Here is a 25,330-nt window from a genome sequence, read left to right on the forward strand (position 1 = left end):
CTCTTTAAGGGCCAGGACCAAAGGAGAAGAAGGGGAGGGGACAGCCAGGATGGGATTGCCCCAGATCAATGGATATTTGAAACTCAAACACATGGTCCAGGACCTACACTGCACGTGTTAATTACCACACATGTGCCCATAAACGAGTTCGTTAAACACAAGGGGCCCAAAGAACAGAGTGAGGAAAGGACATTCCAAGGGATTAAGTAAATAGTCTGAAGTTTTGACCCTCCTCCCCTCCTGGAGCACGTGCATCTGGGTAAGATAACAGTGCCTCCCCCTCCTTCCCCCACTTCTTCCCTGGGGCCCCACACCTGTGGATCCAGGAGCCACAGCCACTCAGGCCTCCTGTCTCGGACCAAACGGCTGTGACCTGTTACCACCCAGCCTCTCTCCCGCCTCCCTTCCTCCTGCTATCTCTCTGGGCCTCCTCCCCCAGCCTCCTTCTGCTCTGCCTTTCTCCTCCTCTCCTTCAGAGAACTAATTTCTGGCTGGCAACCAGACTCTCCGTGGTCACACAATACATCTTTTCATTCCTTCCAGCCTGGGAGGGACAGCCGATCCCTCCCAGTCCGGTCAGTGGAAGATATTCAAAAAGGCAAGAGGCTAGGGAAAGAGAAGGCTGGGTCCCGTCCTTGCCCTGCCGTCCCCCACCACTCACACCTCCAGACCTCTGGCCCCACCTCTTTTCTGGCCATACCCCTCACCCTGCACAAGGGTGCAGACCCAGCACCTCTTTGCAGCAGGCCTCGGGGAAATAGATGCCTCCTAGGAGAAGCCATGTGCAGGAACAAGCTCAGACAAGGGGCCTTTGTGTCTTCCCACCTGCTGCCTTCCAGAGCACATTCCATTCTTAAGTGGCAGCTGAAAGAGGAACCTTGGCTGGCTGACACAGGATATTACTAATGCCCTCTCGCACCCTGTCCCCATTCAAACCCCAGCTTCCTGGGCAGGTGTGGCTTCAGGTGTGGCGTCCTACAGGTGGCCCGAACCTGCTCTTCACTGCGCTGCCCACAGCAGACAAAGAGAAGAGGATCCAACACCTAACTGGATCCTTCAAAGTACAGGGAAAGAGAGGCCACTAAATAGAATTTAAGACTCCAGGGGAGAATGAGTCCCAGCATTCCCCACCAGAGTCTTGTCCTGACCTTTGTACCAAAGAGGAAGCCTCTGCAGAGCCATCTTGGAGGAAGGGACCCATCCAGGGCAAGGGAGTAAAGAGCTGGGAACTGAGAGCAGCTTATCCCTCTGAGATGAAGGCTTCAGATTCTATCCCCCATTTCCTGCATCGCCCCTGGAGGAATCGGGCTCCTCTACCCTCTTTTGGCTCTGGAAGCTGACCCTAGAGCTAAAAAAGGAACAACTGATATTCACTGCTTGGCTGTAAAAGGGAACAAAGGGTGCTCACTGTTGACTGTAAACTGACATCCCAAGCCCTCCTCACTCCCCCACTTCTAGCTGGACCAATGAGAGCCTGGGATGACCATGGGTCTGTCTCTCATTGTTGTCCACAGGGTGCAAAGCCACAACCCCTGGAAAGCACTTCTTGTCCAGTTTAAGAACCAGAATCCCATGGCTGGCAGTTGTTTAGTGTGTGTGCACTTTATTCAGCATCATACAATCAGCTCCCTTTGGAGGAGGGGAATCTGGGTGGTCAGTTTTGCACGATTGCCAATTTTTCTTTCCTACTACCAGGACCTCATGCCCAGGAATAAAGGTGATGTTCCTGAAGATTTCCATTGCAACAAGCAAAACTAAAAGCAGTGCATGCCTGTAGTTCCAGCTACCTAGGAGGCTGAGATGGGAGGACTGCTTGAGCCCAGGAGTTTGAGGCAAGCCTAGGCAACACAGTGAGATCTTGTCTCTAAAAGATAAAAATTAAAAATGCTCTGCTAAAAAAAAAAACAACACACACACACATGCAATAGAAAACCTGAAGGCATCTTCCTTTTCCAATCCCAGTAAACACACACTACTCACAGCATTGGTGATTTCAGGTCTTTGTAGATTCTCTCCCCACTTTCCCATCTAGGAGGGAACCACCCACACTTATGGTAGTCTCCTCATGCCCTGGGAAGGACCTGAAGAAGCACTTACTCCCCTTTCCAACCACTTTCTCATTTTTGCCCAGGGTAAGAGCAGTAGCCCATCTGGCCCACTGGTCCCTGTTTTCTGGTGGGTGGTGGTATCACCTGTTCCACTTCCACATCTTCTTGGAGCACCTGCATTTGGGGGCAGCAGGTTCTCCAGATCCTTAGCTCCTGCATTCAGAGTGGATGGCTTCGCCTCTTCTTCCCATCCATGGCATAAGCACTGGAGGCAGGGCCCAGGGCTTTACCTTGGTCTCCCTGCAACTGTGTGTGCAGGACAAGCCTGTGAACTTCACAATGACCCTCAGCAAGCCCAAGGCTCCACGTGGGCCCTGATGAGCATGTAGTTTCCAAGGCCTAGATGCAGGTGGGAAGCCTCAAACTCAGCCTGAGATGGGAGTCCTGGAGAGGCTGCACATGAGATGAAATGCACACTTGCTTTCCATTCAACTACCAGCTCTGCACATATGCTGTCCTGGAGGTCAGTGGCAGTGAATCTTAAGCCTCCAACTGTCTTCCATGTTAAAAACTATGGTCAGCATATTCCAGGGACCTATTGCTCATGTTGGTTGGTCCAATAAACAGCCCTCAGACAGATGCCAGCTACGTCACTTGTGGGACCCAGTGTAAAGTAAAAATGCAGGACCTTTCATTCAAAAAGCAGGGAAAAGTGCCATTAAAGGCACTAAAATACAAAACTTTGTCCTTTATTCCACAGTCTCTCTCTCTTACCTTGTCATGGTGTTATTTTAATTTGCTACTTAGTATTGTCCTAGATAAAGAAAAATTAAAATTTTAAGCATGCTGTGGAAGCCACATAGTACACCTCACAAAAGCTTTGTGCTAATGAGGTGACAAGGTTCAGCAGACACTCATATGACATGTCTCTCCTCCACTCACTTGCATCTTCACTGTCCCATCGGACTCAAAGACAGAATTATTCAGAATTTCAGGATAACAACTGCACAGGTCACATGCCCACAAAGCCAGCCTCGCCTTAGTGAAGAGAATCTGGATGTGCTGGGACAATTATGAAGGAAAATCAGCGAGGGGGGAAAAATGCCCAAATGTGCTTACACAACAAGAGAGCCAAGGGCAGACTTGGGCACCCTACCGTCCTCATCCTCTCTGGTTTAATGCTGGCTACACTGGTAGTTGATTGACCGAGCTCCCCAGGGAACCAATATTCCTAGGGCTCATGTTCTAAAGGTGCTTCTCAGCTCTGGGCTCTATACTCACTCACCTCCCTCAGGAATTCTGGGAGCTTGGTGTCCATCACTGTATAAGCCTTACCTCGGGTGCTTCAGAGAGGAAACACGGAATAAGAATGGAGAAGATGTTCTGTGGGACACCTTAGGCTTTCACCCCAGGCTCCTTCTATCTCATCTAAGAAATCCTGCTTGGACCATCTTTGGAAGCAAACATTTAGATAAAGCATAAAACTCCACTCACCTTTCCTTCCTGAGTTACCCTGGCTCAAGGGCTTGTCGGTGACTGAACCTTGGGTGAGAAGGGAAACAAAAACAGAGCCACTCAGAATGCATTGCGGTTGGTTTCTTTCAAAGAGTTGGCAAAACCTGATGTTATGAGCATATGGTCATGTATATATGTATTGTATACACATCTAAGGATATTATATACAAAGTTAGTACATATACACATGTTGAGTGGGGTTTGTTTAACATCAATGTCACTGATAACCCAGCACTGTTAAGATGAACTATGATTTTCTAGGTTCCCTGGTAACAGTCTTGACCACATTTTTACAAAATTCCACACTCATATAACTCCCTTGTTGAACTTTCCAATATCTGCCCCTCACCTTTACACACCCATCTCCCGAACTTCTCACCAGTTCCATGTTCGGAGCCATATTCAGTCAGCAAGGCCAACTGAAAAGAAACTCCTTTTTACTGCAAAGGCAATGATTGACATCCCTTGCTGGTTAGGACAGGAAATCAGCGATTTTCCATGTGCATTAAGTAGAAAATTGTTGGCTCAATTGTACTGAATGGGCCAAAATAGTCTAAGGCATGGAAACAATTTTCTAGACACAGCCTGTTCCTCCAGGAGTGGGTAGCAGGTATGTCTGCCCAAGCATTTGCCCTGCATATACTAGGGCGCTCTGTGCATCCCCTCCTCCAGCCCTGACCCTGTGGCACCTGTCTTCTGCTGAGATCCAGCCTCACACAGGCAGGGTACAACTAGCGCATGCACAGAAGGGCATCTGTGGAGTCCCACCAAAAGAAAAGAATCTCTATTTCCCTAATCCATGTCATACTCCTTCTCCATATACCAGTTTTGTGAGAACTCAAACATATTATCCTGCATGGCTTGTTTCTAGTCGTTTGTTTGCTTTAAATGAAATTTTCCAGGTCATTTGAAAGGAGGGCTAATTCCTGTACCTCCCTACCCCAACCCCAATTAAGGTTTCTAGTTTCCATGTAAACCACAAATAAAGTAAACTTCCCTTTTCAACCTGTAAATTTGGGTTTCCTGATGTAGATTCTTATAGCCCTTTCCACTTTCTTTTTCCTTCATGTAACAGAGCAAGTAGAAAAAGCTATGATAGCAAGACTGTCAGCCTTTGGAATTTCCCATAGGTTTTAGCATAATGTTTTATACTTTGTACTTAAAATGAAAACTAAGTAAATCAATAGAACCCTATGCACCCAGATATGCAGAAATATGAATCAGCTGATGGGTGGGACAGGCTTTTTTGAGAGAGCTGAGCCACACAGTGAATTAAGGGAGTGACTCAGAGTCCTTTACCATCTGAATGGAGGTGGACGCTGTGAGGCTTGTAGAAATCCCTAATCCACAATCCCATGAAATGGACCTAAAAGCACAATTTCTCTATGTTTATTAAGTTGGGAATAGAAAGGACTTAATTTTTGCTATGGACTAACCCAATGGATCACTATGAAGCAATAGCTTGCTAACTTGTCTAATCATCAGAATCACCTGAGAGACTTCATAAAAACAAGGACCTCAGGTCTCCCTCCAGGCCTCCTGGATCAGAATATACAAGAGGAAGCCTCCATATCTGGGTTCTCTTTAATTTCGCAGACACTGCTGGTGATCAGTCAGATTTAAGGGCCACTGTTATGAAAATTTTCCATTTCTCTACATTACATTCTTCAGGGGTGGTGAGTATATGACACAGAAGCCACCATTCTCCTCTCCTGCTCCCATGACAGACATCACTAATTGATAACTACAGCCTTTGATGCTGAGCTCCCAGGTGGTCTCAAAATGCATCTCAATAAAGCACTTCAAGAGCCACTACCAATCAGAATCGGCACACAAGCTAGTAACTTATACGCCACCACAGCTCTATGAGGTTACAGCCAGTGCTTAGAAGGAGAGCATTGAACCAAAAATCCAAACTCAAAATCCATAAATACACACATGGCATACACTGTCATGCCTTATCATTTGCTGACTTCCGCACAAGCATGTTAGAGTAGAATCCTCCCTGACCTAGAAAAAGGTTCATCACCACCACCAGCCTTCTAGAGGTTCTCCCACAAGATGCAGGAGACCAACCAACGTGTCTCTCTCCAACCCTTTTCATTCTTCCCGCCCCTCCCTACGGTACCTGAACATACAGGAGTTTTATTCTGCACAGAAGAGCCACTGATGGGCTTCCCATCGGGGGTGACACACCAGCAGTACCCAGTGTAAGTATGGCACTGCACCTGTTCAGGGAAGTGAAAAGGGAAGAAAACCGTAAGTCTCGGTCACAATATCAAGACTCATCTCCAACCCCTTTCAAAGCATCACCCATATGGTGAAAGAGCATCTTCCACCTCTCATTCCCACATCTGTCTCCAGAGTGTCTCTCACGGGTGGTCCAGTCAGTGAACAGCACTGGGTACATGTTTGCTGTGGGACTCTCACACAAACCACAGCAGATTACCCGCTTCTCTCTTATTCCTCTTCACACTTAATACCTGTATCATACTGTGTTTTTCCCGAGATGGTTCTCACCAATACCTGTACATTTGTTTTCCCTAGCACTGGCATATGCTCCCATCCAATTGTAAAAAATTCTAACCCACCCTATTTTTGAGACACAGTTTCACTCTGTCACCTAGGCTGGAGTGCAGTGGCATGATCTCGGCTCACTGCAACCTCTGCCTCCTGGGTTCAAGCGATTCTCCTGCCTCAGCCTCCCAAGTAGCTGGGATTACAAGTATGCACCACCACACCCAGCTAATTTTTGTATTTTTAGTAGAGATGGGTTTCGCCATGTTAGCCAGGGTAGTCTTGAACTCCTCATCTCAAGTGATTCACCTGCCTCGGCCTCCCAAAGTGCTGGGATTACAGGCATGAGCCACCGCACCCAGTCAAAAATTCTAACCCTTGAACTAATTTGGCAAGTACAAGTTGGAACGTCACTACTGCAGATTGAAGTGACATTTCTTTAACAAGCAGAGACAAGTGATAAGCTTTTCTTCTTTGTCTAGCTTTTTCCAGCATCCATTCATAGATCAGCTTGCCTATTGATCTTGTGGCTCTCTTGAGATGATGGGATTAAGGCAAGGGTAAAATCTGCATGTTTTATTTCTAGATGCCCCGCTGCACTACTGTGTGACCTTCCTCAAGGCTCCAAGATCAGGTCTGCCTGCCTGGAAATAGCAAAAAGGAATGAGGCTTTTTTCATCCTTCGGGGTAGCCCTGCTTTCTCTTCCAGTAGCTGTCAGCCTACCCACCACCTCCCGCCCCACCCCACCATCCTGCTTTCAATCTGGAATTCCTAAACACACATTGAGGCCTACTTCCCTGCTTAGAATCCTTCAGAGATTCGCGTTGGGATCTAGGATAGGAATGAAACTCATTGGTATGCACAAGGTCCTCTGTGATCTGCCTCCATCTATTCCTGCAGCCTCATTTCATGCCCATGTCCCAGTACACACCCTCCACTCTGGCCACAGAACCCTTTAATGCTCCCAAACACATTCTAGTTTCTCCTGATTCTGAGCCTTTGTTTGCTCCAACCATTCCATTTGTCTGGAATGCCCTTCCCCAACCCATCTCCCACCCACTCCTAATCCCTCGTATTTCCCTCCTCCTTTGTGATACACCTCCTCAAAGCAGTCCTAGCCTCCCCTGCCTCCTTCCTCTGATCCTCCCACACACCCTGGGGCCCCCAAAATCAGAGCCCTTATCACTGGGAGCTCTAGCTGTTGATTCATCCAGTCCATTCCCCCCTCTCAAGATTGTGACCTCAAGGACTGCATGCTAGTTATTTCTACATTCCCAGAATCTAACATAATGCCTGACATTCATTATAGGTGATTGATGGGTTGAATAAAGGCATCCATTATCATATTTCCTCAATTCTTGGTCTCCATCAATTATAAAAATGCAATGTGAATTTAAACAACCCCACTACATTAAATGTAGATCTCAATTACAAGACGTGTGCCAATTGCAAAGATATTAAAGTGTGAAGAAAATGTGCTTCTTGAAATCAAGGACATATTGGAATCAAGGCTAGACAGTAATAGCATACAAATTGAGTGGTAAGGGATGGAAGGGAGCAGTGAGAGGAGAGATCTGACAGGCTTGGTGAAATCCAAAAGTTATCACAAAGGCAGAAAAGCTATAGAAAGGCTTCTGCTCTCGTGTGGGCACCAAACACCGTCATTTTCCCCAAGACAAGTTGTTTCACTATGGACCTATCGACAGAAATTAAGGATAAGACAAGATAGGGGGACCCTTGTTCCTACCACGAAGGTGCATGCTGTATAAATGAGGCATTTCCCACAGCTCCTGCATCTGAGACCCTGCTCGGATCTTCTGATCAATGCCTTTACCCCAGTACCATGTCCCACACCCACTTCATCTCATGGCCATGGTTGCTACCCTAAATGTTCATCCAAGAGCAATATCTTGGGGTCAGGTCAACGCTACTTTCTGAGGAACCTTAATGGTGGAATGGAAGAAATCCAGACAGACCTGGATTTGAATCCTGGTCCAGCCAGTTATGAACTAGATACATCACTCAGCTCTTTGAGCCCCATCTATAAAATGGGGATAACAATGTCAAACCTGAAGGTAAGGAAGTCCATTGTTTGGCACCCAGCGAAGGCTGGATATGGAGTGGTGGTGGTGAGGATTATTCTCAGCTGTGCCAGAAACGCCTGGCAAGCCGGCCTTTTCCAGGGCCAGATCTCCTCTAGTAACCTCCACAGACTTGGGTGGGAAATGCAGCTGGAATTGTGGAGTTGATCCCTTCAAACTCCATCCACCCTATAGGGGACATTTCCTAGAGACAGTTCCTCGCCAGTGGCAGCAATTTACTGGAGCCTGGCAGGCTGCTTTCTCCTCCTTGGCCAATAATCACCTCTGGGGAAACATGTCCCAGGAGCTGAATGGCCACACTGACTCACTCCCAGGGCCCTTGACTCCCATGGCCAAGGCAGGCCTCTGTCTCCATGAAGACTGTGCTCTCAAGTCCATCGCCCGAGGCTGTGTCTCTGGCCCGGTGCTGCGCTGCGGGAGCTGGGCACTGCAGTTAAGCAGGCTGCAGAGAACGGGCTGGTTCGAAAGCTGCCCCCTCTCAAGCATGCACAGAGTCCTAGCCAAGGCTAGTGGGGACAGAAGCAAATTCATGAGTAAGAGGCTAAGCCCAAAGCTTTGTTTCTGGGGATATAATTTGACCTCTGGGCTCAGGGGGTCCCAAGGGCCACATTCTCACTGAGTGTGCCCATTGTATCCCAGTGGGCACATGAATACTGTCTCCGAGCCCCTGGCTGGCCCAGAGGCCCAAACACAGCTCCTTTCTCCCCAGAGCCCTCAGCATTTTTCTCAGTCCAGGCTCCAAAGAAGAGAGCCCAGATTACAAAATCCCAGGCTGGGAGCTCCTTCCAAGTCCTATAAAACTGAAATCGAATGAGGAATTGTTGCCACGTGCCTGTGAGGGCTGGGGTATACAATAATGGGCACATCTGCCCCAGGTGTGCCGTAGGGGTGGGGACAGCCATGGGCAAAAGGCGGCACACAAGACCCGAGCAAGGTCTCAGATCCAGGAGCTGAGGGAAGTGGCTGAGCACAAGCTCTTAGCTGAAGGAGCCCCGAGTGAATCAGCCCATGATTCTACAATGAGAGGTTGTTTCTAAGTTGTCTAGGGAGTTTTCAAGGTGACTTCTTGCAGCAAAAGAAGTTACATGGAGACAGTCTGCAGCCGGCCTTCCAGCACTTCCCAGCTCCGCCACTTAACTCCTTCTGCAGCCTTAAAAAGCTTTTTAATCACACTAAGCCTCGGCCTGTATCTTTTTAAAAAGGGAAGATAATCATGACAATAATACCCATCTTAGTTGTTAAGAGAATTCAATTTGATAATGTAAATAAAGCACTTAGCTCACACGATAAGTGCCCAGTTAACTTTCGGCTATTTATTTTTATTCTCATTGTGTTATATTTTAGCAAACTATCTGTACACTCAAAAATGCCAGAGCCAGATTATCTAATGAGGACAAAAGAACATCCTATTCTGAGCAGCCTGAGGGGAAGGGGCGGTCTAAAGGCAGCAAAACGTTTGAAAAGGTTTGGGTGGAAGAAGGAGACGTTTGTTTTCACATAGAAATAGTTCTATTGCCAGCAGAGGAGAGAAACGTTTCTTGCAGAAAAGCAATCAGGGTGTAAATTCTTTGAATTGATGGTTTCTATATACATGATCAAGATGTAAACTCTACCTGGCTTAGCTTCCTCCCTTGCAGATTTATCCTTTTAAATTAATAAGTAATACCCTTCCTTTTTCCCTAAGAGCCTCAAGTTGGTCAACTTTCAGACTTAATCTCAGAAAACCCAACACCAAGAGGATCCACGAGGCAATTGGCCATTTCAAATAACTCCCTGTGCAGTTCTCAAAACTCAGGGTTGTTCTGGCCCAAAAGGTACAGATACAAACAGTGAAATCTGCTCCTATCCCACTTCGAAGCATCCTAGGAAGGCTGAAGTGTCAACAGATGGCTCTTCCTTAAGGGACAAAAAGTGTTTACTCATCAACCTAAGTGAGGTTACCTTCTGCTTATATTGTAACTGTACTGTAGAATGTAACTGGGGAGGGCCCAGCACTTTGGGAGGCCGAGGCAGGCAGATCACTGGAGGTCAGGAGCTCGAGACCAGCCTGGCCAACATAGTGAAACCCCGTATCTACTAAAAATACAAAAATTAGCAGGCATGGTGGCAGATGCCTGTAATCCCAGCTACTCGGGAGGCTGAGGCAGGATAATTGCTTGAAGCCAGGAGTTGGAGGTTCCAGTGAGCCAAGATCACACCACTGCACTCTAGCCTGGACGATAAAGTGAGATTCCGTCTCAAAAAAAAAAAAAGAATGTAACTAGGGGTCTCAAAGGTTCTTTAAGGCAGTGTGTTCCTAGATAAGTAAGTTTCATCTCTGCCTTATACACTTTAATATTTTTGGGAAGAAGCCCTTTACGTAAACAGCCTAGTGGTATATTTCAGGCCAACCTCCATCCAAATAAAGACAGATCTGAATTATTTTAATCCTGCTAATCTTCAACATTAGCCCAAATTCTGAACACCTGGAAGGATGTGGCAGGCTAGCACTCCCAGCAAGGCAGGTGAGCAACTGATGAGCAGAGAAACATCAGCTCCTGAGGGTAAAGCAAGTCAGGGAGCAATGGGGAAGAAAGCAGAGAGAGAAATGGGGCCGACAGATGAACAACGCATATAGACAACTATCACCCGCAGGCGTCATGTCCAACGCAAAAAATACCACCTTCCACTTTCATGATGGCTTCTCAGTCACCATCAAAGGTCTATGCATTATCTCACTTGGGCCTCAAAGCCACCCTGTGTGCAAATCTTTTATAGGAGAGGTACAGAGAGCAGAAGTTACTTGTTCAAAGCTAGTTAATAACAGCACAGGACATTGGAATCCCAATATCCAAGCAATCATAAAATTTCAGAACTGATGGACTGGAAAAAGCCTTAGAGGTCACCAATCTAACCCAAACACTTCACAAATGAGGAAACTGAGGCCCAGAGACAGAGTAGTAGTTGGCTCCCAGTACCTTGTCCCAGCAGATGGAAAGCTCTCAGATCTCGAGGAAGGAGGAAGAGACAGGAAGTGGCCGCAAGCGCTGATGTCTGAGGGAACTCACTGAGTCTCTTTGAGCCTTGTAATTTTCTGGAAAATAGAACTCTTTGGGGTCATGTAAATATGCCAACCAAGGAGGCAGCTGGAAGAGAGTCTTTTGCTCCCGTTTCAGTGAGAGGCCTTTTCTGGAGTAGCACTGGGGCCTCCACCTGCTGCGGGCTGCCCTGCTTCCCCGGGATGTTCTCTGGGGGTTTCTATGGTGGGGTGAGGCCTCACCTCCCAGAGTCGCTTCTTTGTTGCTTGTTCTTTCACTCTCCTACAAATCACCCCTGCTTTCCTAGGAAACCAGAGAGGAAACCAGTCTCTCGGCAGGTGCCCACTTTCTTCACTTTTCTCCAGAAATGTGAGGCTCCTGTTCTCTCCACTTTGATACACTGATGAATGACTGCAGCTTGTGTTCTGTGAGGCGTGAATAGAAATAATGAGGGATAAAGGTGTCCGCTGGCCAAATAACTTTGGAAATATTGGGTTAAATAAAATTAAAAGATTTCTTTACTGCAGAATTTCTCCTAGCTTTACGTCAATTAATGATTTATCCCTAAGAGGAAGATACCATTTTCAGCAATTCCTAAACTTATTAAACTAGGGGACTGATACAGTTTGGATGCATGTCCCCACCCAAATCTCATGTTGAAATGTAATCCCCAACGTGGGAGGTGGGGCCTGGTGGGAGGTGACTGGATCATAGGGCTGGGTTTCTCATGAATGTTTAGCACCACCCCCTTGCTTTTCATGATAGTGAGTTCTCATGAGATCTGGTCGTTTAAAAGCGTGTGGCACCTCCCCTCCCTCTCTCCTGATTCTGCTCCTGCTCTGGCCACGTGATTTGCCTGCTTCCCCTTCCCCTTCCGCCATGATTGTAAGTTTCCTGAGGCCTTTCCAGAAACAGAGTAGATGCCAGCATCATGCTTCCTGTACAGCCTGCAGAACCATGAGCCAATTAAACCTCTTTTCTTTATAAATTACCCAGTCTCTAGTATTTCTTTATAGCAATGCAAGAATGGACAAATGCAGGGACCCTCCACTAACTTTCACACAAGGAGCATTGGACAGGACTAGTGTTCTCTGAAACATGCTTGGGGTCAGGGGAAAAGCAGTATAATGAACTACAAGGCCTTGCTATATTTTTTCACTTTGTCCCATCCTACTTTTTTGCAGTCTAGATATCAGGCTCTCAGTTCACTGTGCTTGAAATAATTTCCTTCTGGTGACAACCCCTCCTCTCTTTTTGTAATGCTTTCTCAAGCTATGCATTTGCTAAGAAATCCATCCTGAATTGCCTGGGAACTTCAAGGACAACTGGGATCCCGTGGAAGGCACAGCGCCTTCTCACCCTGTGGCTTCATTTCTCCCCATCTATCTCTTCGTGCTTCTTTTGCAAAATAGAAATCATGAACCATATGCAATGGGACAGGCTTGATTCAGCATGCCTGGTAGAAACTACAGAACATGTAATGAAAGGACTGCTATCATGTATATGAACATTTCCTAGTGGAAAAAGGTTAAACTACAAGTAAAAGGAATGTATTTTTCTAACTCTCTTTTGGCAGTGAGAATATGAGACTGGTTTTTCTTTTTAATCTGCCCATTACTCCAAATCGGTTAGCAGGGTTTTTGGATTAAGCTAATGCACAGTGAAATTTAAACATCTTGCTGTTGATCCTATTGATGGCTTCATGTCAGAGCAGTATTTTCAGCTGCCCTGTTTTCCTTTTGATTGCATTCCCTATAGGATGTCTGAGCAGTTGTGGTTTTCCATGGGTGCCATGGGCTCTGGCTGGAAGACTGATCACCTGAGATGGCCACTTATGTCCCCACCCCCAAGAACATCTCTCTCCATCAGAATCTGCTGGAGAAGATTGTTTATTGGGTATGGATGAGAGTCACCGGGAGGGCTTATGAAAACATTGCTGGGCCTCACCCACAGAGCTTCTGCATTCATCGAGTCTGGAGTCATCTGGAGTATTTGCATTTCTAACAAGTTCCCTGGCAATGCTCTTGCTGCTGGGTCCAGGGACCACACTTCAAGAGCCACTGTGTCAAAGGAGCATCCCACCCTCTTTCTGGCATTTATCATGAAATACTCAAGAAACAAGTACTTTTCTAGGTGAGAATTTGGGAACAAGGGGCCTTGTGACCCTATTTCTTTCCAAAGCTTTTATATTCCCAATGTTTTAATGACATGGTATTTTAATGCATGAATCTAGTGATTGCAGTATTAAATCTTCTGGGTGATTTCACACACGGACAAGAGTTTGACTGCAGTGAGAAGTGGGTAAGGGGGAGAGAAGGAAGGGATGGTGTCATTCTTTTGGTCTGTCTAGCATGAGCTGTCCTTTCCTCAGTTTGGAATAGGTTATTGCACAAACCTCCTCTTCATCTTTTGTCAGGTTTGGCTGAGAAGCAACGGGAGTAGAAGGGAAAACATGGTTTTGGAGACAAAAAGACCTGAGTGTAAATACCATCTCCACTACTAGCTGTGTGACTTCAGCAAAGTCACTTAACCTCTCTGAGCCTATCTATGAAACAGGATTCATGGTACCACCTTGAAGATTATTAAGAAGACAAAACGAGACAAGATATATAAAGCATCTAAAACAGTATAGATATAGGATATGTGCTTAGCACATGCTGATTTTATCCTTTTCCCCTACCTTTTGCAGAGGATCTAGGCCAGGGGTGTCCAATCTTTTGGCTTCCCTGGGCCACCCTGGAAGAAGAACTGTCTTGGGCTACATATAAAATACACTAACACTAACAATAGCTGATGAGCTTTAAAAAATCTCATAATGTTTTAAGAAGGTTTACGAATTTGTGTTGGGCCTCATTCAAAGCAATTCTGGGCTGCATGTGGCCTGCGGGCCATGGGATGGGCGAGCTTAATCTAGGCCATAGCCTGAAAGCACTGCTATTCTTATTGGCTGTAGACATTGTCTCCCTCCTAGGGAGGATTGCCTGTTGGGGAATGAAGAATTTTTCCTTTAAGAGTATTTACCTCATCTGCCAGAATTTAAGAGGAGATGCAGGAAAGGAAGCTAATCCTTCCATTTCAAATCCTCCTAAATATGGGAGTCTTCGTCAACTGCATTTTTTTATGAGTTGAATGTGTGATATGGCTGCCAACATGGCATTAGTTAGGAGTGGTGTGTTTAGAACAAGAGATGGCCTTGTTCTTCCCCAGCCTGCTCATGACCACATCTGAAATCTTGTGTCCAGCGTGAGGAAGGATGCTATAAGGAAGGCCCTATAAGAAGGGCCTTGGCAAATTAGACTCAGAAGAAGGAGGCCAGAAGGAAAGATATATAAATCTCTATGATATGGGAATGAGTGCTAGAACTAAGGATTTCTGCCAGGGGAAATAAATTGTTGGCTGAAAGAGAAGATTTCACAAGGATATAATGGTGCCCATCTTCAAGTCTTTCTGTGGATTCTGTAATTCTCATAGCTAGAACTGAAGTCATCTCTTGGAAGTTATAGGAAGACAGCTCTCAAGTCAAGTTAAGGAGGACTTTCCAACAAAATTGTCCCAAAATGCATTATGGATTTTGTCATTGTGGGAAGAAGCTTCCTGTCTCTGAGAGCAATCGAGCAGAAGGTGGAAGACTACTTGGGGAGAGACTGTGAGTGGAACCTGAGCCCTGGATTGGAGTGAGGTAGGGAGAGGAAGGAGAAGATAAACCAGATGTCTCTGAGGTCCCCTTTAATCCAGAAGGTCCATAATTCCACAACCCTGCTATAAGGCAAACTTTTGTTCCGGAAGAGTAGAGTGGAGATTTATAAACTAGTACCTAATTGTCAGGGTCTGGAGTGGACCTCTAGTAAACTCCAACAGACCTGCAGCTGAGGGTCCTGTCTGGTAGAAGGAAAACTAACAAACAGAAAGGACATCCACACCAAAAACCCATCTGTACATCACCATCATCAAAGACAAAAAGTAGATAAAACCACAAAGATGGGGAAAAAACAGAGCAAAAAAACTGGAAACTCTAAAAAACAGAGCACCTCTCCTCCTCCAAAGGAACGCAGTTCCTCACCAGCAATGGAACAAAGCTGGATGGAGGATGACGTTGACGAGTTGAGAGAAGAAGGCTTCAGACGATCAAACTACTCTGAGCTACGGGAGGAAATTCAAAACAATAGCAAAGAAGTTAAAAACTTTGAAAAAAAATTAGAAGAACGGATAACTAGAATAACCAATGGAGAGAAGGGCTTAAAGGAGCTGATGGAGCTGAAAGCCAAGTTTCGAGAACTACGTGAAGATTGCAGAAGCCTCAGTAGCAGATGCGATCAACTGGAAGAAAGGGTATCGCTGATGGAAGATGAAATGAATGAAATGAAGAGAGAAGGGAAGTTTAGAGAAAAAAGAATAAAAAGAAATGAACAAAGCCTCCAAGAAATTTGGGACTATGTGAAAAGACCAAACCTACGTCTGATTGGTGTACCTGAAAATGATGGGGAGAATGGAACCAAGTTGGAAAACACTCTGCAAGATATTATCCAGGAGAACTTCCCCAATCTAGCAAAGCAGGCCAGCATTCAGATTCAGGAAATACAGAGAACGCCACAAAGATACTCCTCGAGAAGAGCAACTCCAAGACACATAATTGTCAGATTCACCAAAGTTGAAATGAAGGAAAAAATGTTAAGGGCAGCCAGAGAGAAAGGTCGGGTTACCCACAAAGGGAAGCCCATCAGACTAACAGCTGATCTCTCAGCAGAAACTCTACAAGCCAGAAGAGAGTGGGGGCTGATATTCAACATTCTTAAAGAAAAGAATTTTCAACCCAGAATTTCCTATCCCGCCAAACTAAGCTTCATAAGTGAAGGAGAAATAAAATACTTTACAGACAAGCAAATGCTGAGTGATTTTGTCACCACCAGGCCTGCCCTAAAAGAGCTCCTGAAGGAAGCACTAAACATGGAAAGGATCAACCGGTACCAGCCACTGCAAAAACATGCCAAATTGTAAAGACCATCGAGGCTAGGAAGAAACTATAGCAACTAACGAGCAAAATAACCAACTAACATCATAATGACAGGATCAGATTCACACATAACAATATTAACGTTTAATGTAAATGGGCTAAATGCTCCAATCAAAAGACACAGACTGGCAAACTGGATAAGGAGTCAGGACCCATCAGCGTGCTGTATTCAGGAAACCCATCTCACGTGCAGAGACACACATAGACTCAAAATAAAGGGATGGAGGAAGATCTATCAAGCAACTGGAAAACAAAAAAAGGCAGGGGTTGCAATCCTAGTCTCTGATAAAATAGACTTTAAACCAACAAAGATCAAAAGAGACAAAGAAGGCCATTACATAATGGTAAAGGGATCAATTCAACAAGAAGAGCTAACTATCCTAAATATATATGCACCCAACACAGGAGCACCCAGATTCATAAAGCAAGTCCTCAGTGACCTACAAAGGGACTTAAACTCCCACACAATAATAATGGGAGATTTTAACACCCCACTGTCAACATTAGACAGATCAACGAGACAGAAAGTTAACAAGGATATCCAGGAATTGAACTCAGCTCTACATAAAGTGGACCTAATAGACATCTACAGAACTCTACACCCCAAGTCAACAGAATATACATTTTTTTCAGCACCACACCACACCTATTCCAAAATTGACCACATAGTTGGAAGTAAAGCTCTCCTCAGCAAATGTAAAAGAACAGAAATTATAACAAACTGTCTCTCAGACCACAGTGCAATCAAACTAGAACTCAGGATTAAGAAACTCACTCAAAACCGCTCAACTACATGGAAACTGAACAACCTGCTCCTGAATGACTATTGGGTACATAATGAAATGAAGGCAGAAATAAAGATGTTCTTTGAAACCAACGAGAACAAAGACACAACATACCAGAATCTCTGGGACACGTTCAAAGCAGTGTGTAGAGGGAAATTTATAGCACTAAATGCCCACAAGAGAAAGCAGGAAAGATCCAAAATTGACACCCTAACATCACAATTAAAAGAACTAGAAAAGCAAGAGCAAACACATTCAAAAGCTAGCAGAAGGCTAGAAATAACTAAAATCAGAGCAGAACTGAAGGAAATAGAGACACAAAAAACCCTTCAAAAAATTAATGAATCCAGGAGCTGGTTTTTTGAAAAGATCAACAAAATTGATGGACCGCTAGCAAGACTAATAAAGAAGAAAAGAGAGAAGAATCAAATAGATGCAATAAAAAACGAAAAAGGGGATATCACCACCGATCCCACAGAAATACAATCTACCATCAGAGAATACTACAAACACCTCTATGCAAATAAACTAGAAAATCTAGAAGAAATGGATAAATTCCTCGACAAATACACCCTCCCAAGACTAAACCAGGAAGAAGTTGAATCTCTGAATAGACCAATAACAGGTTCTGAAATTGTGGCAACAATCAATAGCTTACCAACCAAAAAGAGTCCAGGACCTGATGGATTCACAGCTGAACTCTACCAGAGGTACAAGGAGGAACTGGTACCATTCCTTCTGAAACTATTCCAATCAATAGAAAAAGAGGGAATCCTCCCTAACACATTTTACGAAGCCAGCATCGTCCTGATACCAAAGCCTGGCAGAGACATAACCAAAAAAGAGAATTTCAGACCAATATCCTTGATGAACATTGATGCAAAAATCCTCAATAAAATACTGGCAAACCGAATCCAGCAGCACATCAAAAAGCTTATCCACCATAATCAAGTGGGCTTCATCCCTGGGATGCAAGGCTGGTTCAACATATGCAAATCAATAAATGTAATCCAGCATATAAACAGAACCAAAGACAAAAACCACATGATTATCTCAATAGATGCAGAAAAGGCCTTTCACAAAATTCAACAGCGCTTCATGCTAAAAACTCTCAATAAATTAGGTATTGATGGGATGTATCTCAAAATAATAAGAGCTATCTACAACAAACCCACAGCCAATATCATACTGAATGGGCAAAAACTGGAAGCATTCCCTCTGAAAACTGGCACAAGACAGGGATGCCCTCTCTCACCACTCCTATTCAACATAGTGCTGGAAGTTCTGGCCGGAGCAATCAGGCAAGAGAAGGAAATAAAGGGTATTCAATTAGGAAGAGAGGAAGTCAAACTGTCCCTGTTTGCAGATGACATGATTGTATATCTAGAAAACCCCATTGTCTCAGCCCAAAACCTCCTTAAGCTGATTAGCAACTTCAGCAAAGTCTCAGGATACAAAATTAATGTACAAAAATCACAAGCATTCTTGTACACCAATAACAGACAAACAGAGAGCCAAATCATGAGTGAACTCCCATTCACAATTGCTTCAAAGAGAATAAAATACCTAGGAATCCAACTTACAAGGGATGTGAAGGACCTCTTCAAGGAGAACTACAAACCACTACTCAATGAAATAAAAGAGGATACAAACAAATGGAAGAACATTCCATGCTCATGGGTTGGAAGAATCAATATCGTGAAAATGGCCATACTGCCCAAGGTAATTTATAGATTCAATGCCATCCCCATCAAGCTACCAATGACTTTCTTCACAGAATTGGAAAAAACTACTTTCAAGTTCATATGGAACCAAAAAAGAGCCCGCATCGCCAAGTCAATCCTAAGCCAAAAGAACAAAGCTGGAGGCATCACGCTACCTGACTTTAAACTATACTACAAGGCTACAGTAACCAAAACAGCATGGTACTGGTACCACAACAGAGACATAGATCAATGGAACAGAACAGAGCCCTCAGAAATGATGCTGCATAGCTACAACTATCTGATCTTTGACAAACCTGACAAAAACAAGAAATGGGGAAAGGATTCCCTATTTAATAAATGGTGCTGGGAAAACTGGCTAGCCATATGTAGAAAGCTGCAACTGGATCCCTTCCTTACACCTTATACAAAAATTAATTCAAGATGGATTAAAGACTTATATGTTAGACCTAAAACCATTAAAATCCTACAAGAAAACCTAGGCAATACGATTCAGGACATAGGCGTGGGCAAGGACTTCATGTCTAAAACACCAAAAGCAATGGCAACAAAAGGCAAAATTGACAAATGGGATCTCATTAAACTAAAGAGCTTCTGCACAGCAAAAGAAACTACCATCAGAGTGAACAGGCAACCTACAGAATGGGAGAAAATTTTTGCAACCTACTCATCTGACAAAGGGCTAATATCCAGAATCTACAATGAACTCAAACAAATTTACAAGAAAAAACAAACAACCCCATCAAAAAGTGGGCAAAGGACATGAACAGACACTTCTCAAAAGAAGACATTTATGCAGCCAAAAAACACATGAAGAAATGCTCATCATCACTGGCCATCAGAGAAATGCAAATCAAAACCACAATGAGATACCATCTCACACCAGTTAGAATGGCCATCATTAAAAAATCAGGAAACAACAGGTGCTGGGGAGGATGTGGAGAAATAGGAACACTTTTACACTGTTGGTGGGACTGTAAACTAGTTCAACCATTGTGGAAGTCAGTGTGGCGATTCCTCAGGGATCTCGAACTAGAAATACCATTTGACCCAGCCATCCCATTACTGGGTATATACCCAAAGGACTATAAATCATGCTGCTATAAAGACACACGCACACGTATGTTTATTGCGGCACTATTCACAATAGCAAAGAGTTGGAACCAACCCAAATGTCCAACAACAATAGACTGGATTAAGAAAATGTGGCACATATACACCATGGAATACTATGCAGCCATAAAAAATGATGAGTTCGTGTCCTTTGTAGGGACATGGATGAAACTGGAAAACATCATTCTCAGTAAACTATCGCAAGGACAAAAAACCAAACACCGCATGTTCTCACTCATAGGTGGGAATTGAACAATGAGAACTCATGGACACAGGAAGGGCAACATCACACTCTGGGGACTGTTGTGGGGTGGGAGGAGGGGGGAGGGACAGCATTAGGAGATACACCTAGTGCTAAATGACGAGTTAATGGGTGCAGGAAATCAACATGGCACATGGATACATATGTAACAAACCTGCACACTGTGCACATGTACCCTAAAACCCTAAAGTATAATTAAAAAAAAAAAAAAAAAAAAAGACCACCACTCCAATTATATGGTGAAGAATATTTTTTGTATTTTCCAAAAAGTTTGAACAGCATCCCCCACAATGGACATATAAAGACATTTGGAACACCCGAGTGTTAGGGCTCCGGGGACCCAAGAAACTTCACTGTCTTCGCTCCTGTTCCTCTGTCTGGTGCCTAGAATGGTCCAGGTTTTGTAAAAAGCAAATATGACACCTCTTGTTCCTTTAATTTTATTTCTATCTTGGGGGTTAAGTATCAAATATATTTTTATGTTTAAAAAGTACATAATAAGAAAGTCCCTCATAAACAGGAGCATTTATTCAGATGAGAACTGTGAGAAAGCTGGCTGGTGGGGAAGACAAAAGTGGCCTGCAGGAGTGGAGCCTTTCCTTGTTCTCCTGTCTGACTTCACTTTTAATAAAACTTTTCTGTCTTCACACCTCCCACCTGAGTTCCTATTATTCTTCCCTATTTTGACATGAAAAAAAATTCTGATCTCTTCAATTTTGCAGAAGAGTTTAGTTGACTGACCTGCCGGGTCACCTCCCAGCATGTTACGTGCACACACAGAGCAGTGGCAAAAGCCCTAAATGTGTGTCTTAATGGCTCTGCCTGAAAGTTTCCTGAGTAAATGTCTGTTGTGGGCCTACTGTGTGCCTAGCCACCTAATTGGCCATTAGCTCTTGTCTCATAAAACCCTAAAAAGTGGTGTTTTCCTCCTCAGAGATCAATTGAACCCCCTTCCCAATGTAGGAACACTCCCTCCCATCCCCACAGCACGGCTGATGGATATCCACTTGGTCTCTGCTTGCCCACTTTCCGGGATGGGAAGTTAAGTCCTCTTTGAGTCAGACATTCCGTCTGTGAGCTACTCTACTTGTCAAAAGTTCTTCCCTATTTCGAGTCAGAATCCTACTCTTTATATACTATACTCTGTGATCCTGGGTCAGCTCTGTGGGACTACACATAAAAGACTATTATCATTCACAGACAAAGGTTTGGATCTAGCTCTCAGATATCCCTTTGGTCATCCTTTTATTATTATTATTATTTGAGACAGAGGCTTGCTCTGTCACCCAGGCTGGAGTGCAGTGGTGCCAACTCAGCTCGCTGCAACCTCCACCTCCCGGGTTCAAGCGATTCTCCTGCCTCAGCCTCCCAAGTGGCTAGGACTACAGGCATGTACCACCACACCTGGCTAATTTTTTGTGTGTTTTTAGTAGAGACAGGGTTTCACCATGTTAGCCAGGCTGGTCTTGATCTCCTGACCTCAGGTGATTCACCCACCTCAGCCTCCCAAAGTACTGGGGTTACAGGGCGTGAGCTACTGCACCCGACCTAGTCATCTTTTTATCCATCCTTTGGTTGTTATCTCTGGCTCCGTTGGATATTCCTCACATGACATCATTTCCCAACTTTACTCACCTGAGTCACCCTCCTGGCTATGCCCTAGTTTGGCAATATCACTTTAAAAGATGGCAATGTCTCTTAGAGGGGCAGTGTGGAATCATGGTTAGGATCAAGAACTCTGGAGCCAGGGTACTTGGGTTTGAATCCTGACTCTGCCACTTGCACACTGTGAGACCCTGGGCAAGCTACACAGCTTCTCTGTGGTTCAGTTTCCACATCAATAAAATGGGAATGTAATAGTGCTTATAGTGAGGACTGAATAACTTAACATGTGTCAGGCAAATATAAAACAGCCTGGCACCTTGTGTATAGGTTAAGAAAGTAGTGTTGTTGATGATTATTATTATTATCTAAAAAAGAATAGCAGCTCCTGTAATTCCACCACTTTGGGAGGCCAAGGTGGGCGGATCACGAGGTCAGCAAATCGAGACCATCTTGGCTAACACAGTGAAACCCCATCTCTACTAAAAATACAAAAACATTAGCCGGGCATGGTGGTGGGCACCTGTAGTCCCAGCTACTTGGAAGGCTGAGGCAGGAGAATGGCATGAACCCAGGAGGTGGAGCTTGCAGTGAGCCAAGATCGCACCACTGCACTCCAGCCTGGGCAACAGAGTGAGACTCCGTCTCAAAAAAAAAAAAAAAAAAAAAAAAAAGAATACCAGAGAGAGTGACTGAAGCCTCCCATTACTGAGCCTGTCCTCTCCCACAGACAGCAGGAAAGCCAGAGCAGGAGGCTTCCATCTTTCCCTCCCTCCCAAGTACACTGCTTTGCAAAAGAGCAGCTGCAGATACCGCCCAGAGCTCACTCCTTTCATTTCCACAATAGACAAATTGTAGGGACAGAATCACCAAGGACTACAGGGAGCTCGGATGCCCAGCTGGGAGCACCCAAACCTTGCATGCTTACTCCAAAGCAAATGATGCCAGCCAATCTGAGAGAGGACTCACAGTGGCCATTCAGCTAGAAAACAGCGGATTGAAGAGCAGGACAGAGCAGAGAGTGGGATAGGCGAGTCCCCAGAGAACACAATGGAGACAGTGTTCTGAGCACAAAGTGTGCTCCATCCGCCCTCATCTTATCACACGTCCTTGCACCTGATGGGTGATGGGGGCATGGGGACCAGTTCTGCCATTGAAAACATGATAGTAGAGGCTCCCAACACAGGCAAGAGATTAGACCCGTCACTTCCTAGACAAGTCCTTCCTGCACATGAATTGGTCAGGCCCTGCTCTTGCCATCATTGACAAAGTTAAAAATTAAATTTCATAACTGCATAACTGAGACTGTCTACTTACTGCAAATGATATGCCACCTTGACCTCCCACAGGAAGGCAAAAGTAGGGTCCCCTTGGGAAGCTGGCTGCTGGCTGCTGCTCACTGGGGCTCCAGCTTCTACCTCTCCCCGATCTTGATGTGCTGAGAACCTTAATGCCCACAGAGGATATGCCAGTGGGGGAGGGGTGGGGGGACCAGCACAAGCCCACCGCGCTACTCAGACAGGCAGTAGCATTTCTCCTCTACAGCTTCAAGGATCCCTGTAACCCAGAGTTTCTAATTTGAAAAGGAATTCCCTTTCCTGCTTGTAGATTCAAAGAAGTATTAGCCTGTCAGAGACTGAGAGCTCTTAGAGATATACAATGCTCATCTTTGGTGATTCTAAAAAGTTTCCTACCCCCAGTTGGTACCGTTCTTTCCCAACCTTTTCCTTTTCTTATAAATATCATGCCAAGGGTACTGACGTTGTCCCCAAACCTAGGACCACAGCACAGGCTACAGGTTCCTGTGCATTCCCCCTACTAGATGCTCTGCCTTGGTGAGTGGAGCCAGCATCAACCCCATACAGTGCAGAACAACACTCATCTCACTGTTCAATTACAAAGAAAAAATAAGATTTCAAAACTTACAACAAGGTTATAGTAATCAGGAGAGTGTGGTACTGGCATAGGACTAGATATATAGATTAATGGAATAGAATTGAGAATCCAGAAATAAGCTGATTTTTGATGAGAGGACCAAGACAATTCAAGATGGAAAAATAGTCTTTTCAACAAGTAGTCCTGAGATAACCGAATATACGCATGAAAAGGAATGAAGTTATAAGAAATAAAAGAGAAAAAAAGATAAATTGAACTTCAAAATTAAAGCTTTTTGGCCAGGTGCGGTGGCTCATGCCTGTAATCCCAGCACTTTGGGAGGCCAAGACAGGCAGATTGCTTGAGCTCAGGAGTTCAAGACCAGCCTGAGCAACATGGCAAAACATCATCTCCACAGAAAACATAAAAATTAGCTCTGCATAGTGGCATGCACCTGTAGTCCCAGCTACTCAAGAGGCTGAGGTGGGAGGATCGCTTGAGCCAAAGAGGCTGAGGTTGCAGTGTGCCAAGATGGTACCACCACATTCCAGCCTAGGTGATAGAGTGAGACCTTCTCTCAAAAAAAAAAGAAAAGAAAAAAAAAAGAAGCTTTTGTGCTTCAAAGAAAATTACTGAGAATATAAAAAGAACCCACAGGATGGGAGAAAATATTTGTGAATCATATATCTGATGAGTCTTGTATCTAATGCCCAGTGGCTCACACCTGTAATCCCAGCACTGTGGGAGGCTAAGGCAGGCAGATTACTGAGGTCAGGAGTTTGACACCAGCCTGGCCAACATGGTGAAACCCCGTCTCTAATATAAAAATACAAAAATTAGCTGGGCTTTGTGGCACTCGCTTATAATCCCAGCAATTCCAGAGGCTGAGTCAGGAGAATCACTTTAACGCAGGAGGCAGAGGTTGCAGTGAGCCAAGATGGTGCCACTGCACTCCAGCCTGGGTGACAGAGTGAGTCAGACTCCATCTCAAATAAAAAAAAGAGAGAGAGAGAGAGTCTTGTATCTAGAATATAAAAGAGCTCTGTAACTCAATAATGAAAAGATAAGTAACTGAATTAAGAAATGGGAAAAGGATCTGAGTAGACATTTCTCCAAAGATATAGAAATGGCCAAAAAGCACATGAAAAGATGCTTGACACCATTAGTCATTATGGAAATGCAAATCAAAACACCATGAGATACCACTTCACACCCACTAGAAAAGATACTAATAAGAAAGATGGAAAATAACAAGTGTTGACAAGGATGTGGGGAAATTGGAACCTTCATACATTGCTGGTGGGAATGTAAAATGGTTCAGCTACCTTGGAAAACAGTCTGTTTTCCAAGCATAAACATATAGTTACCATATGACCTAGCAATTCTACTCCTAGGTATATGCCAAGAGAATTGAAAACAGATAAACACAAAAAAATGTACACAAATGTTCACAGTAGTACTATTTATAACAGCCGAAAAAATGGAAACAGGCCAGGCATGGTGGCTCACACCTGTAATCCTCTGGGAGGCTGAGGTGGGTATATCACTTGAGCTCAGAAGTTCAAGAACAGCTTTGGCAACATGGCAAAACCCCATCTCTACCAAAAATATAAAAATGTAGCCAAGTACAATGGTGCACACCTGTGGTCCCAGCTACTCGGGAGGCTGAGGTAGGAGGATCAATTGAGCCCGGGAGGTGGAAGTTGTAATGAGTCCAGATCATGCCACTGCACTCTGGCCTGGGCAACAGAGCAAGAC

The 25,330-nt window shown here is 44.7% G+C and overlaps 1 protein-coding gene across 8 annotated transcripts in view; it reads right to left on the reverse strand.

The window, feature by feature from the left end:
- The window catches only part of SMOC1 (SPARC related modular calcium binding 1), a 162,160-nt gene that overhangs the window by 57,067 nt on the left and 79,763 nt on the right, over positions 1-25,330 (reverse strand). For all 8 annotated transcript variants that reach the window (XM_055288993.2, XM_055288995.2, XM_055288999.2 and 5 more), the window contains exons 4-5: positions 5,692-5,791; positions 3,543-3,590 (exon numbers count right to left, since the gene is read on the reverse strand). In XM_055288993.2, the coding sequence (XP_055144968.1) occupies positions 3,543-3,590; positions 5,692-5,791 (148 nt within the window). The remainder of the gene's footprint in view (positions 1-3,542; positions 3,591-5,691; positions 5,792-25,330) is intronic.

The sequence above is a fragment of the Symphalangus syndactylus genome, chromosome 8 (genome assembly GCF_028878055.3).
Source record: "Symphalangus syndactylus isolate Jambi chromosome 8, NHGRI_mSymSyn1-v2.1_pri, whole genome shotgun sequence".
Lineage (NCBI taxonomy): Eukaryota > Metazoa > Chordata > Mammalia > Primates > Hylobatidae > Symphalangus > Symphalangus syndactylus.